The sequence below is a fragment of the Idiotropiscis lumnitzeri genome, chromosome 5 (assembly GCF_059441095.1).
Source record: "Idiotropiscis lumnitzeri isolate Australia: NSW breed Sydney's pygmy pipehorse chromosome 5, RoL_Ilum_1.0, whole genome shotgun sequence".
In the NCBI taxonomy this organism is placed as follows: Eukaryota; Metazoa; Chordata; class Actinopteri; order Syngnathiformes; family Syngnathidae; genus Idiotropiscis; species Idiotropiscis lumnitzeri.
In genome coordinates this window covers 7,967,804-7,983,601 of record NC_142395.1, presented here as the reverse complement: position 1 = coordinate 7,983,601, position 15,798 = coordinate 7,967,804, and the positions used below count along the sequence as shown (strand labels likewise).

General features: G+C 40.4%; 1 protein-coding gene across 1 annotated transcript; it reads right to left on the bottom strand.

The window, feature by feature from the left end:
- Positions 1-613: 613 nt before the first annotated feature.
- On the bottom strand, positions 614-15,786 carry c1qtnf4 (C1q and TNF related 4). Its single transcript, XM_088296733.1, has 3 exons — positions 15,552-15,786; positions 6,416-6,779; positions 614-5,969 (listed from the first exon to the last, which is right to left on the bottom strand). Exons 1-3 carry the CDS (start codon positions 15,557-15,559, stop codon positions 5,163-5,165), a joined length of 1,179 nt encoding a protein of 392 aa, XP_088152859.1. The 5' UTR covers positions 15,560-15,786; the 3' UTR covers positions 614-5,162.
- Between the last annotated feature and the right edge of the window lie 12 nt (positions 15,787-15,798).

The window sequence follows — 15,798 nt, the reverse complement described above, 5'->3', positions numbered from 1 at the left end:
AGTGTGTTTCTTTCAAAAATAAGGAAATATCTTGGTGACCCCAAAGTTTTGGTGTAGCTTTTATTCTCTGCTTCAGAATCACTAAAAATGGGCTACATACGCCTATGAGCGTGACCTTAACTAACATTGTAATGATTTGAGGAGCAGAATTAAAAAATGCCATTTTTAATGTAGCTGACCTCCAAAATGGATGTGTGAGGCAATGGGAGTCATTCTGAGAAGTAACAAGACGAGAGTGGAAGCTGTTTTTACCAGGAGTGGGACAGGGCACGATTTCATCAGCTTTCTTTATTTTTCTTTTTGTGTTTTTTTTTAAATTTTTTATTTTTTTACGGTGGTCCGGACATGGGACAGAACAATATTTTTTTTCTGTTTTAGTGGGATGGTACGTGAGTGAAAATCCACTTTCGGGCCACCCTCGAGTCCAAATCAAATGTGCTGGTAAAAGCATGAAAACAGCTAATTAGGACTAGTCTTCGACTCTTATGCGCACCCATCCAAATGTTGCTGTTGCTGCAACTGTCCAGAAGATAGCGCCGTAGCATCATTTGGAACAAAACACTCGTTCCATGCATTTTCTTTCTTTCTATGAATAAAATAAACAGACGACCACTAAAACCTTGAAATCGTTTTATTTTGTTAAATGGCAAAATCGTTAATACCACTTTCCAAATTTTCCACAATTATAAGTCAAGCTTCATTTATCAAAATAAGACATGGTTCAAAATCTATTTTGAGTGTTTTTTTCACAGGTAAAATAAGATGAGCTGTGCTGGCTTTCTTACCTCAAAATTATTATTTTTTTTATGTATGTTTGGATCCAGTTCAACTTAATAAATTACAAACAATTCTAAACCTCTCATCATAAGGTTACACAGAGCAATGGCATTAAACATGTTGCAGAACTCTACAGATAAATTACTTTTTAATAACAATAATCATCATCATCATAAAAAATTAACAGGCATCGACTAGGCCTGTGGTCTTTTTTTTTTCAATTCATTGAATTTTCAGTTACGTGCATGCATTACATGCTTCTGGAAGGTTCAGATGACAATGGTCACTTCACACACCACAGATTATGTTGGATTTTTCATAATATGTAACAAGTACCATGTTTGGGCACAGATTGAGAGTTTCACAAAGATCTACTGTGAATGTGGCTGGAGTGGAATGAGTTGCATCAAAAAGAGAACACACAAACAAATGGTGTGAGCTGCAGCCCGCAACGTATTTTTGAGTAAAAGTCACTTTTTGAAAAATGCACACTGACATCACTGTTCGAGCAGGACACTCATCACGTAATCATTTTTTATCACGTGTCAGACCAAAATCTCCTTTCTACTTAAGAGATAACTGTGAGGAGGAGACGGGGTAATTTTGTTTGTGTAGGTGTGTGTGTCTATATGTATGTACAGGTTGTGTATTTTAGGGCGTAGCCAGAAATCTTTCCATGAGGTGGCCAGGGTAACGTATCATCTCACCAAGGAGTGCCCATAAGCGCAGATGCATGCACGCAAGAATTTGGAAACTTGCCGTGCTCGTCACTGTCTGGGTATCTTTCAGCCCATCAGTTATCACTTGTCACTGACGGCCGACACTTTTTTGCAGACAGGGAATGATAACAATCAAATGTTCTATTCCAGGCGTGGGCAAACTACGGCCTGGGGGCCACATGCGGCCCGTTAAACGTTTTAATCCGGCCCGCCGAACTTGAAAAAAATTAAATGAATAAACCTTGTCAATGTTTTATTTTCTAAATACTGTGGTGTGTCAAAGACAAATTTTGTTGTAATGCTTTTGTTCACTTTCATTTAAAATTAAATGTATTTTATTTTTTTTCTCCGATGAGGTGAGGTTACCAAAATACTCCATCCATCTGCTCCTGGTCCGGCCTCTCTGGCAAATTTTAGAACCCATTGTGGCCCGCCAATCAAAAAGTTAGCCCACCCCTAATCTATACGAATGAGATTGGTTGTGAATTTGTTCATTAAATATACACTTACAGTAATCCCTCGCCACCTCGCGTATCATTTTTCGTGGCTTCAGTGTTTCGTGGATTTTTCTAACATATCATAAAAAAACAAATAAATAAATAAAAAAGAAATATACAGCCTCAGTGCGGAAAGATGCATTTTTTCAATGAGATGAATTGACTTGGAGGCTTTGTACATACCCACCGACAACGAGTCACGTGATTGGTCGCAAGATCAACCAATGAGAGCACGGCTAGAGTTAACCCGTGAGCTGATTGGCTGCGCATCACCGTAGCCTCAACCAACAAGCACAGTTCGCTCAGCACAAGAAGGACGAAAAATTGGAAAATAACATTTTAAAGTGTTTGTTAAGGTTAAGGTCTTAACTTGACCTTAACTTGAATTGCATTTTATCCAAATGTCCTTGCAGATGTTATTGTGCAAAGCAAAAGTGAAGCAATGATTACTTCCGCGACAGCGCTTCGAGCGAGAGAGAAGACGATAACAACAAAGAAGAAACAGCAGCAACAGGAGCAGAAGTGACAGGATCTTTTGCTTCGCCCAACAACAACAAAGGTTTAAAAGTGCATTCATCCACCAGTGAAAAACAAGGACTTATTCTAATTCCAAAGAATGGTGACAGTGTATCATGGGATTTAAGAATACTGCATACATGTGAAAATGTCAGGAAAGTCACAGGTATTGAAATTTCCGTCGAGATGCCAGTGACAGGCCACCTCTGGCCACCATGTACATAGCGCCGCCCCTGTGTGTATTTATCTGAACCTATGCATGTATGTGTATGTTGCTACAAGAACATTTCCTTTATCAAACCTGATAGTACAGCAAGTCATATTTTTCGCTTCTGAAAAAAACGACAACAACACGTTACTAAATTCTATTATTTTACTAAGTTGCATTAGAAATGCTTAGATTAGAATATTACTTTGCATTAAATATTTTTTTTTCATGGGGCTGTTTTGCCAAATTTCATATAAAGATTTTAAGAGGCTTGAGAGGTGAAAATATATTTTTATTACTTGTAAATTTTGTGATAATTGTGATAAAAGTGATCATTTCCCCCCCGTGTTGTTTTGCTTTCTCTTGTGAACATTGAGTCAGTAAAACTATGATTCAGAAGATCAGTTATATTCAAACAGCTTCTTCCCTCTTGCCATTAACTCCCTAAACATTGATTTAAACTCTATAGTGGCACTATGCAAATGTTTGACAACTTTGCACATGGGCATAATTACTTTTTTTTTTTTTTTTAAATATTATTATCATAATTATTATTGCACGCATCATTGTAGCTTCAGCTCTGTACATGCTTGAACAGCTGTTGTTAATCAATATTCCTCAGCACTGGCACTTTAAAGTGCTCAAGGACCTTCTGTGTAATTGCACGCCCAAAGTTGCATGACGTGTACTTCTAATGGACACTCAATAAATAGTGCAACGATGATCTGCATCTTCTGCACAACTGTCGAAGTACTGTGGGTTTGGTCAATAAAAATGATTCAGATTCAGTTTCTTTTGCATGCAAGTACCATCTGATATGGTGAATGATTTTCGACTTTGTATAAGTGCGTTAATGAATTACTTTACCATAGATAATATTTTAATTAATTTAATTATGCATTTATGAATTTGTAATATAAAAAAAACATTATTTAGGATTGCACTTTCACTACTTTATTCCAAATGGTGCGTTTGAGACTTATTCTTGCCATTCAACACCCCATAAAAGCAGAGCTCCTATAAAAGCGGCCTCTAACATAATTTACCATCCCTGTGACACAAATTGGAAGTGCTCAATCAGAAAAAAAAAATCAAGGCGCTTCTCAGGCAGCATACAGTACAATTTCATATTGTCAAGGTTAATCACAATTTCCAACTGCATCATGTTTCTCCCCGCAGTGAGAAAATGAAACTGACACGCATATTAAAGTGGCCTTGAAGAGGAAATTTAATTTTCCCCCTAGTGGTCTTCATCTTAAGAAATAAATTACTCTGCCAGAATTAGAAATCAAATTATGCTGCCCACTCCTGCAGGCTCATGATGGCATGTGGTCAACAGCACATATGGGATGGATACGGAGTTTGAACTTATCTCAAAAGAAAGTTAGTTTTGTCCTCAGTTGCCCTTGTGGCTCTTTTTGAGTGATGTTTTCAAATGAGAATGACCAATTTGGTCAACAACAACAACAAACAGTTCATGTATTTTCTTTTAATAATTTGGTATATTAGTCTTAAAGTCTTAAAAGCGGAAACACGATATAAAGGTCGTTTAAAGTAGAATAAACATTTTGGCCTTCCTTACTTTGTGTTTGATACCTGTTACAAAACTTAAAGGGGAAGTCAAGTAAAAAATGTTCTCTGCAATACTATTTGATGCTCCCCCACAAGTCTAAACATTGTATTCGGATTAATACTATGTTTAAGGAATATGATTTGAGAAGAGAAATCCACCTGTTTTTATCCATCTCAATGGGCTGCCAGTTTGCTTTGTACTGCCACTTGCTGTCGACTAAACATGACAACACAATGCCTAAATTCTGAGCTCGCAAACGTCACATCACCAAATCCAGAAAATGTGAGCCGAGATGGTTGTACCTGAGCTCTTGGGCATTGTGATGTCATTTTCAGGTCAATTTCAGTACAAGGCAAAATGGCAGCCTCATGACGTGGATAAAAACAGGTCAATAAAGCGTGTTTAGACGAGTGGAGGTACATCGATCACGCTCGTGTAAAGAAAATTATAGACTTGACTTCCCCTTTAAGATTTCTTTCATTTTGCATCACCAATGTGGCCCAAACGAGAAGTGTCATGACGTAAAAAAAAAATTCTGCCGCACCATTCAATTACATAAACGACAGAAGTAAATTCAGCTGCGCTTTGTCCGTTTCACAGGCTTTTTTTTATGCCATAGTCCACCTCTCACCGTCATCCAATGTCTGAACTATGAGCGATGTGGTGGGATTAAGTTTCAATTTTGGGAGGGCTTTTGCTGGAGCTGCCAGCGATATTCATATTCATGCTCTGTTCTTAATACAAGTTTTCTGCAGCAGAACAAGTGAATTCACTGGGAGAGGAATTATGGAAGATCCATGATGAATCATTCATGCGCACCAATTTGCATGAATTTCACCCTCAACATTTCGTTTGTAGGCAAGTGGCTGCAGCTAGGGATTCTTTTGTGCATGTGACTGACTGGTGGCGTTGGTGGCAGGTAAGTCTGGGTAGACCAAGAAGCCCGTAAAGGTGATGTATTTGGCGTGGTTGCTGTACGCCCCGAAGCCATCTCTCTGGTGGGAGTAGAGCCACACAGTGTCGCCGGCTTTCAACGAGATCATCAAGCTCTGACTCTGCAGAGCTTTCTCTCCGTGGCTGTCGTCGTAGATCATTGCCTGCACTTCCAGGTGGTTCTTCATTAGCTTGACGGAGAGAGTCTTCTGAGGAAGCTTGCCCACGTTGAAGGAGAAATAATACGCACCAGGAACACGGCACGTGAAAATGCCATCTGTCACGTTAAAGTCCTCCCCGATGTTGACAAACGCTGTGTCAAAGCCGACCGGCTGGTGCTGCGGCATCCCTGCCTGATTCACTCCTATTATACTCTGAGTGCGACCCACTGAGAAAGCAGATCGTGGATCTTCCTCCTCCTCCTCTTCCTGAACGTCATCATCATCAACCTGTTGCGGCTCCTTCTCGCCCACCACGTTCTTCAGATCAGACCCAACATCCACCGTGGCCTGATTACTATTCCACATTGGGACGTTGTCCTGTCGAAGCCGCTGGGAGTTGTAGGCCGGTCGCTGCTGCTGCGGGCGGTTTGTCTGATATTCGTAGGTGTCTGGGTAGATGAGGAAACCATTGAAGGTGGTGTAGTGTCCAGTGTTGCTATAGAGTGCGTAGCGAGGATCGCCATGGAGGCGGAGCCAGATGGTGTCGCCAAACTCCAGCTGCAGCATGACACTCTGGCTCTGTACCTAAAGGATGAAAACACACTTTGCATGAGAGGTCTCCGATTACATTAACAAATGGTTTAACCAAGCAAATTTGCATTGTGATGAAACTTGTGTACTTGTTGGCAGTGATGGCTTGGCACTAAATCTCAATTTTCTTTTCAACAAGGATTCCAAAGCTGTAATTCTTTCATGTATATTTTAGAAACTTGATTTGTGAATCATGTGATTTCTTTAATAAAATGTAATCCCTCGCATGTTCTCTAAAACATATAATAATAATAATAATACAATATTCTTGATTCTGATATTTTTCCACAGTGAGCGAAAACTTTAGGCCATTGATTATAAACTGTGTGCTCAGAGAATCTCCAATAATTACAACTTAAATATACATGAATGAAGCCAGCAGTTTTTAACCAGCTTTAAACACTACTTTGTTATGCTGCAATAACTGAGCTCTGACCTACCTTCCTCTCCTCTCCAGCATTCTCTTCATACACAATGGCTTGCACCTCATTTCGATTCTTCATCAGCATCACAGACAAGTCTTTATGAGGGAACTTTCCCACTGTAAAGGAGAAGTAGTAGGCCCCGGGGATGCGGCAGCGAAACAAGCCGGTCTTTGGGTCAAAATCCCCACCAATGTTAATGTAGATGGTGTCAAAGGTCACGGTCATCTTGGGTCCACCTTCCATGCTGTTGGTCCGCGCGACTGAGAACGCTGACCGGAGTTCAGCATTGTCCGGCAGCCGAGCGAAAGCCATCACAGCGCCTGCGTTGCTCAGGCACAGCAGCCCAGTCAGCATGCTCGCTGGGAGCAGCATCTTATCTCTGCAGAGACGGAAATGGATCATAATGATCATCATAATCAAGATATTATGATCTTTTTTATTATTATCAGTTTTCTTCAGCTGACAAAAAGATTGTGGTTATATTAATAACGACTGTGCCTGAAAAGGAAAACAAATAAGACAACCAAGATGTATTTGAATTTTACATTTTAATTGACTGGCCTTCATGCGCCCTAACCCAATACAGGCTAGTTTGACTGTCGCTTTTAAAGTTCTATTGCCATCAAAATCCAATTTTCCCGCTGGTTTGACATGAATGTGATATATGGTTTGCATGCCATAAGCTTTGAAAGGCCAATTTGAATTCGGCACTGTTGTGATGTAGATTCACCCTTCAATATTCAAGTACGTGGCCATTTCGTTGTCGCCACATGACCGATCAAAATGGGAAAAATGGCTGGCGACAAGACGCCAGCGTCTCGGGCAAAGCTAAAACCGCATCAGCTGCCAATGTTGGGGGAATGCTTCAATTTATTTTTAGAGAATTTCCTAAGCACGTCCGAATCAGAATTGCGCTGTTTGGCCCATTTCGTGAAGGATGGCTTTGTCAAGGTAAGCATTCACACATGCTAAAAATACACTTGAAGATTTGAAGTGACACAGCCAGACATAGACACACATTGGTAAAAGTGCTCTCTGGGTTGCCGCGAGATTGGTAGGCATCACCGTGAAGACATACACACTAAAGAAGAAAAAGGAGAAAAAAATTTTGCCTCCAGGGGGATTCGGGCATTGTGCTGCCGTGGCCCCTCAGAGTGCGCTACAATTCCGCCGACGGCCAGCTGAATTTCAATGGTGCCGCCACAATGAAGACACGTTGGCCACAAGACGCCCACATACAGTATCGGCAACTACCAATCAGAGGAAAGCTGTTTTCCATTCCAAATTCAGCAGAACAGTGACCCAATCAGAGCAAAGCTCATTTACATATTGAATATACATGAGAAACTCAACTGTCTTACATGCCAGGCATTTAATTCCAAATAATTGCTTGAAAAATAGTATTGTGGGCATTTCCAACCCAAATGCCCTTGCAAAAGGACATGAAAGATGATAAAAAATAAATGTGGCATGGGACCCTTGAGAAAGCTTGGTTGCTGCTGTTTACAATGCAATATGTGTGAAAGCTGTGAAGTACAGACTGCGATATATCTGTTGCCAGGCAACCAAAACCTGGTTAAAAATCAGAGGGGAGCAATTCAAAGCACTACATGGAGATTAATATTAATAGAGTTAGTTCTGGTTGCAGGTTTTAAAGGGATACTCACTCTCAAATCAACTTTTTGTTGCTGATAAACTGCGTATAGAATGTCTACTAATTGTTGTCTTCATGTCCTGGTCATTATGTGCACATTTTAGTGCATGTTTGTTGAAATCTTGAATTTGGCACAAAAATCATATTTGTGGAAACACCTTTAGGTTAAACACTGCATTACATGTGAATTTGGCTTTCTGTCCTCTGTTTGGACCGGCACAGAATTGTGAGGTCACTTTCGGAATCGCTCTTCCATCATCGGGTATACAAGCAGCTTCGTCTTGTATACTCCTTGCAGCGAGTCGGAGTTGGAAGCGTAGTTTTTGCAAACATCTTTATATTGATTTTAAGGTCAGTGATTTATTACTGGCAGCATGGTGGCACGATGGCCACACAGTGACGAGGTCGTGGGTCGATTCTGGCTGCGGCCTTCCTGTGTGGAGTTTGCATGTTCACCCCGTGCCTGCGTGGGTTTCCTCCGGGTACGCCGGTTTCCTGCCACATTCCAAAAACATGCATGGCAGGTAGATTGGACACTCTAAATTGCCCCTAGGTATGAGTGTGAGTGCGAATGGTTGTTCGTCTCTGTGTGCCCTGCGATTGGCTGGCAACCAGTTCAAGGTGTCCCCCGCCTACTGCCCGAAGATAGCTGGGATCGGCTCCAGCACCCCCCCTTATGTTCTCCCTTGTCAGGAGAAGCGGTACAGATAATGGATTAGCAACCCATTTGGTTAGTTGATTCAGCATATCTTTAGAACAGCTGATTTAATAAAGACATAAATTATATTATAACCACAATAGCCATGTAATTTATCAATGTCTTTTCCTCGTATGGTGCCGATATTCTACTACTGTCAAATTTGAATCAGCAATGACCCATGCAATTGCACTACAATAGCAGCTCACACTAATAGCTTCTCTATATGATGTCAGCCACTGTAACATGGAGACTCATGCTACTCCTCATCAGACAGGTGACAACGAAAAGAGTCGGTCAGACAAAACTCTTCTCTAATGAGCACCCATGGGAGCAAAGCGGGGAGAGGGAAGTTGCTCATGCACGTTAAACACAGCGCAAGCTATGCATTTTCCTTTTAACGTCAGAATAGCAACATGCCTGCGCTTTTGACATGTTAAAATTCAGTTTCATTCATTTGGCAATTTTCTTCCTTATTGCATGTAGGTTTCAAGATGAAACCCTATTATTTGATTTTATTATGTCACTCAAGAAGCTTTATTTTCGAGGCTTTGTATGTGTAACATACTATTAATTGTACATTCTAAATTTTACTGCAAGTCAAAAGTTTGACAAAAGAAGTCCTGCCAAAAAACTAAAATGTAATTCATTTGTCCAAGAGTCATTCTTTCAATTTTCTTTGGCTTGTCAAAATTTAATGTAGCAAATTGTAGTCCAATCAGATGAATCGTATTTCAGTGATCATTCCTTTGTGTATTTCCCCCCCATTCCACCTCTTAATTTTGGGGGGCAAGAATTGTGTCTTGAAAGCTCTTGCGGCAGAAGAACATTTTATTGGTGAACAATTATCAGGATTCAAAGCTATCGAACCACATTCTTCCGCAACATAATGCCTGACTTTAGTATTTATCCCAGGCGTTGAAAGTGTAGATGAACAAGTCAGTCCACACTCTGACGCACTGTAACTATGTCGGTTTCTTTCATGCAAATCTGTTCCTTTTTTTAATTGGCTACTTATTAAGCATATAACGTACTCAACTTTGCTCTGTGTAGTTTTCCACACTTTTCATACACTTGGCGACATTTTGAATTTTCTATATTTATTCAGGCTTGGATGGTGGTTATTGTCGTTAAAAAATATATATATATTAAAAAAAAAAAATATGAGCCAACAATCCATCATCCATCTTTCCATTATCTGAACCGCATTGTCAAAGCCAAACGCACATAGACGAACAACCATTCACACTCACCGTCACGCCTCGGGACAACTCACCATGCCGACAAGCAAACAATCCATGTCACGTCAGTTATGGTGAAATTAATGTTCTTACAGTCTGGTTTCAACATTTAATGCCATTGTTGAGTGATGTTGAGTGCGTTTGTACAACGTCATGAAGTTCACTTTGAGTGTAAGGATACTTCCTAAATGTTCTGGACAGTAAATACACATTGTTCTGACTTAAAAGTCAAGTTAAATTCAAAATAAGTTATTTGTTCAGGAACTGGGGTGTCTGTGGTTGATGAGGGGACTTATCGCAGCAATGACGAGAATCGACATTAACTAATGTGAGGGAACTCTCTGACATGCACCCTGACCTTTTGGCCATAATTCTGCTTGACTAATGAACGACCAATTAAATTGTTTGTTTATAGTTACATGACCAATGCTCCATGACTGTGACAGCGACCAGTGTATATTTCTTACATGTTAAGAATACTTTAGTTAGATGTGACAATTAAGCACTTGAAGTGAATTATTAGTAGTAGTTATTAAGCAGTCGTTTCATCATCCTTGTGTGCTGAGAGAGGTATGCAGAGCGCTGCGCACTCCACTCATATTAATTTCTGAACACAACCTATAATCATGCGTCACGCGTCACCTGTTTCCTCTCCTTGTATTGCCTGATTTTTTTTTTTTTAGAGCACTTTAAAGAACCGACCAGTACATTTGAACAACATTCTGAGTTTCCAAACGGTCTGAGTAAAGAGCGCAACTGGGAGCGCATTTGCTGCAGCAAATGAAGGAAAACCCGGCAAAAGAGTGAAGCCGCATTAACCAAACCACAAAATATCAAGGGAACACTATCACCCGAGGCTACTTCTGTTTTTTAAACAAAGTAACACGTGAATACCTGAGCGCACAGCAACACATGGCAATGCTAGTACATATGGGGCTCTTCACTGCTTTGCGTCAATGTGAAGAAAAAAAGAAGACATCTGAAGTCTTATCACCCAGTTATCAAATAAAAATCCACCTCACAGTGTCAGTGGCATCTGTCTTCCAGCTCTCAGCAACTCCCAGAGATGCTCCATGTGCCTAAAAATAGAGCTCTGGAGACAGATCAATAGATGGTAGAAGCAGGGATGACAAGACAGGAGGAGATAGAAGAAATAAAGTGGAAGGAGGTGTAGGAGCTTCCAATAAAGTGTCAATTTCGGCATTCGTAGGTGTACACGAAGGCTGCCTATAAAGTATGTATAATCACGTACATGTGTTTTTTAACAGAACAACACTGAGGAAATGACAATGTAAAGTACAGTACAGCAAATTCTTGTCACCTCAAAATAATGCAACGCACAGCCATTCATTTCAAAACCACTGGCAACAAAAGTCATCACACACGAAGCCTGTTCTGAGTAGAACTTGTTCTCTTAAACCTCGGCATCGTCTTTGGCCGCTTTGCTGCAGCACATTTTCAGAGTGTTTACAATCTTCTTATAGACTTGGCCATCGTTATGTTGAGCAACATTGTTTTTTTTTTTGTCAGATCTTCAGTGACTTTGTTGTCATGAGGTGCCATATTGAACTTCCAGTGGCCTGTATGAGAAAGTATGAGACTGATCTTTTGACACTAATGAGTCACACGCATGACAGTGGGATGGAAACGTGTAATTTTGGCCAATTTTAACATTTTCACCTAAAGGATGTAGTCATTTTAGTTACCAGTGGTTTAGACATGAATGTTTGTGTGTTGTGTTACTTTGAATTTACACAGTGAAGCAAATTCTTCACTGCCAATAATTTCTTTAATGTTGTTCTGTGAAATGAGAGTTTACACAAATGTAAGGGGTGTTGTCACTTAACTAGATCATGTAATGTATGCTGACTAATTTGTCTTCCATTGCATAATAATCATTCAAGCAAAACGTAAAGAGTTTATTTTGCTATACAAAGCCAGGTCAAAATATGTTCTCAGTTCGGCTTACTTGGATGACTAAAGGTTGGATTAAAAATACAAATAAAAAAGGATTTATTGAATTACAATCAACCGTGCAAGTGGCCAAAATGCTGTGGCTGGTAAGCGTCTTGTGGGCTCGTTCATATTTTGCGTGGAAAAGAAACATTTGATTTACATTGTCAATGTGTTCATGTCAGTTGATTTTTGTAGTTATGGAATCCAAATTGACACAGATATTTTTTTTGGGTGTTAACTGCCAGCTCCGACTGCCAAAGCACAAAGTAATTGTTGTTTAATTAAAAAGGGTGAGGTAATTGCGCTCGCTCTTGAAATTGTGGCCAATTAGCAAATTGATCTTGTAAGTTTTAACACCAATAATATCATAAGACTGTGATTGTGCACTATAGTGTACACCAAACTTGTAATTCATACGCTATTCTCATTTTATAATGTGCTCATGAATATTGATGCAATTTTACATCACAAAATGGGTATCAGAATTAAGGTCCATCCATCCATGCTATGAATCACTCACTCTCACTTGGGATGCGGCTATGCTGGAGTCTAGCCCAGCTGTCTGAATTAACATGTTGGGGAAAAAAACAAGTACTTTGATTTATCCATTGTTCTTTGAAATCGACACACTGTATTTCATTGTCAAATGCATGTTATGCTAACAGGCATCGGCTTTCAGGTTTTTCAGGCAACAAATGACCTTGGAAGGTACTGCAGAGTAAAAAGCGTCAAGGTCAATACAGACTGCAGTTTTGACAGGAGGACAGATGTTGCTTAGAAACTAGAAAACCCAGAAAGTCAAATCTGTGCACTAGTTGGATGAAGAGACTGAATAAGCAAGGGTGAAGCATATTAACAAATATATTTATCCATCCGAGCCAGTTATCCTCACGAGGGTCACGGACGTGATGGAGCCTATCCCAGCTGTCTTTGGACAGAAGGTGGGTACACCTTTGAAGTGGTTGCCAGCCAATTGCAGGGCACACAAAGACAAAGAACCATTCATACCCACATCCACACCTAGGGATGATTTATATATATATATATATTATACTCACACACACACACACGCACACACCCACACACTTTTTTTTGGAATTACCCACAATGAACAATACTATTTTGATGCTGCCCTTAACCTGGTGAGAGGGGTCGATATCAAAGTGTAGGCAGGCCCACTGAGGAAGGCTGCGAAAAGTTCTTCAAATGCGCATTGGCATCAAAGTGTAATCCAGTCTAGTGGATGTAACAATTTTAACCATCCTATAAAATAGCACCTGTGCAATCTAAAAGAAAAGAAAGCATTCCCTTTATTATATAATATTATCGTATTCGGAGGTAGCCTCACAGCAATGTAAGCTGTTTTGTGAAAATGACATCCTTGTAAAGAATTTAATTATGCTGTACCTCACTTCAAAATTGATTGAAAGCTATTTTATTCCCGGTTTGACCATAGTTAACCCTCTTCTCCTTTCTCAATGTTTTTTTTTTAGTGTAGCAAGAAGACAGGGATGTCTAATAACCTTTACTTGCACAAGCAGTGGAGCGACCTGCGCACTTGGGACATATCAAGGAGTCAGGGGCTCTTTTCTGGAGGTGCACTGATAGACCCCTGCTGCTGCAATCCCTCTCATTAGACGCTCGTCCTCTTTCCCCTCCCTGCTTCTCATCTTGTCAGTGGGCTGTCAGCTGCCTGCTTGGCTGCAGACACAGAACCAGCATTGGGGCGGAATGAATGTCAGCGAAGCCAAGAGCGAAAGACAGAGAGTCGGATTTCGACCCCGCACGCCAGATTTGTCATCTGAAGCTTGGACAACAGAGATGTATTTCTCCGAGCTCTAATCCACCTTGTCTTCTATCGTCTACCACTATCTGACAACAAAGAAGAATACAGAAACAACCCTGCAAATCTGTTACCTAATACAACTAAGGACGAAAATTATGCCAGCCAGCCTTTATTTGAATAAATAAATAAATAATACATTGTGCATTTCTGACATGCCTCTCTGGGGTAGCAATTGCAAAATTAAGTAGCTGTGTTAAGATGTAAAAATATACGTCACAAGACAGTCCTTTTATCGGTAGACCTTCACTTCACATCCACCCAACCTTTGACCTTGCAACCACGTATCTCATCAGCAGCAGATGAAAACGGAGAGCGTGAGTTAGACCTAAAATGTAATTATTCATTTCCTGACACTGACGTGTTGACGGAGCAGTGAGGAAGTTTAGAGTTGATGTTCATTACATGTTTTACAGTTTGACTATGGTGGAAAACTTCTCACAGTTGTTGTGTACTTTAATCCGAGACAAGGACACAAAGAAGCTGTCACTATTTGTGACATGCTTCCTTTTGACGAACAGTTTCGACATCCCTCCGTGTTATTCCAAGAATTTTCCCCTTTATATGCCTAATTATTTTTACTGTAATGTCTGTAATTAACCATTCGAACACTCTATCTGGTGACAAATAGTCATACACATAATAAGACATATTACAATAAAACAAATTGCTCTATAAAATGAATATATTTTTATTTGCATTTCGCACCTAATCCACAAAAGGTCAATCGTCAGCATTCCGTGTCAAGACTGAAACAAAGCATCCCTGCCCGCATACAGGTTGCAGTGAAAAGACACATGCACACTATCTTACTAGTTTGTGTTTTTGTGAGCAGCCTTGCTCATATAGTATACGGCAATGTATAAAAGGGAAATGCATGCAGAAACACAAACCTGCGCTGCTTACAAATTTGATAACCACACGGGTTCTTTTTAGCAGCCATGTCTGACACGGATGGGATAAGATAATGCAGCAGCAGACAAAAGGAGTCCCCTTTTGTGGAAACCTATTCATGATAAGAGCTCATCACCTAAGCCTTAGTCAGATCACAGCTTCCCGTTGCCTGGGGGACCTCAACCATCAGATAATGAGCTACTGGATGTGTGAAGCCCAGGACTTCCATGCATACTTGCAGACACTTCCATGATGATCGTGTTTGCTTCTTCTCCTCTCCCACGTTCTATCAGTGCTGGCATCACATGAATAACAATGTATGACGTTGGTACTTCAGTTGAAATATCCCTACTTCACAGCAGATAAATAATGCATACGGCTGAATTGTGGCACGAGGGCTTCATGGAAACAGACACTATCCGAATTTACCACAACATGCTTTACTACTCTATGATGCACTCGTCTGTTGTTGTCAGAAAAACATTCGCAAGCCATAGATTTTAAAGTATTAACTTTTAGTATTTAATACAATATATGTATAGATAAATTTGCCGAATAAGACACATTCTATTGTGAGCTGTTGTTTTTGTCGACAGTCTCTCGGGATGCAAGAACAACTCTCCGAGCCCCCGGCGGTGCGTCGCTGATTACAATGCATGCCTGCACACCCTCAACTTGGGCTGTGGCTAAGTTGACTGCTCGCATACGGCACTCACAATCATTCCTGGATGACAGCATCACATATTGTGTTTGGCAAAACTACCCCCCCCCCCCACAAAAAAAAAAACAAAACAAAAACAAAACATCACTTAATGATGAGGATGATGATGACAGTGATGGGGATGATGATATTGAAGTCTTCTCACCTTGGCATATATATTTTGGGTACTCTTCTGTCTTGTGCGTGAAGCAGAGAGTAGCGTTAAAACTTCCCACTCCCCAGCGTCGTTTGGATAAACCTTCCTTTTGCTCTCCTTTTGCTCTCTCTCTCTCTCTCTCTCTCTCCTTGCTCACCCTCCTCTTTTTCCTTCAATCTGCTCTCCCCTCCTTTGCACATCACTCATTGTTCCATCTGCTCAACCTCTCTTCTTGTATCTTCTGTTAACACACCAC

Excerpts from the sequence above, each read along its gene's own strand:
- c1qtnf4 (XM_088296733.1), bottom strand. Across the intron at positions 5,970-6,415 it reads ATGCTGGAGAGGAGAGGAAG|GTACAGAGCCAGAGTGTCAT; the intron begins GTAGGTCAGAGC and ends TTCATCCTTTAG.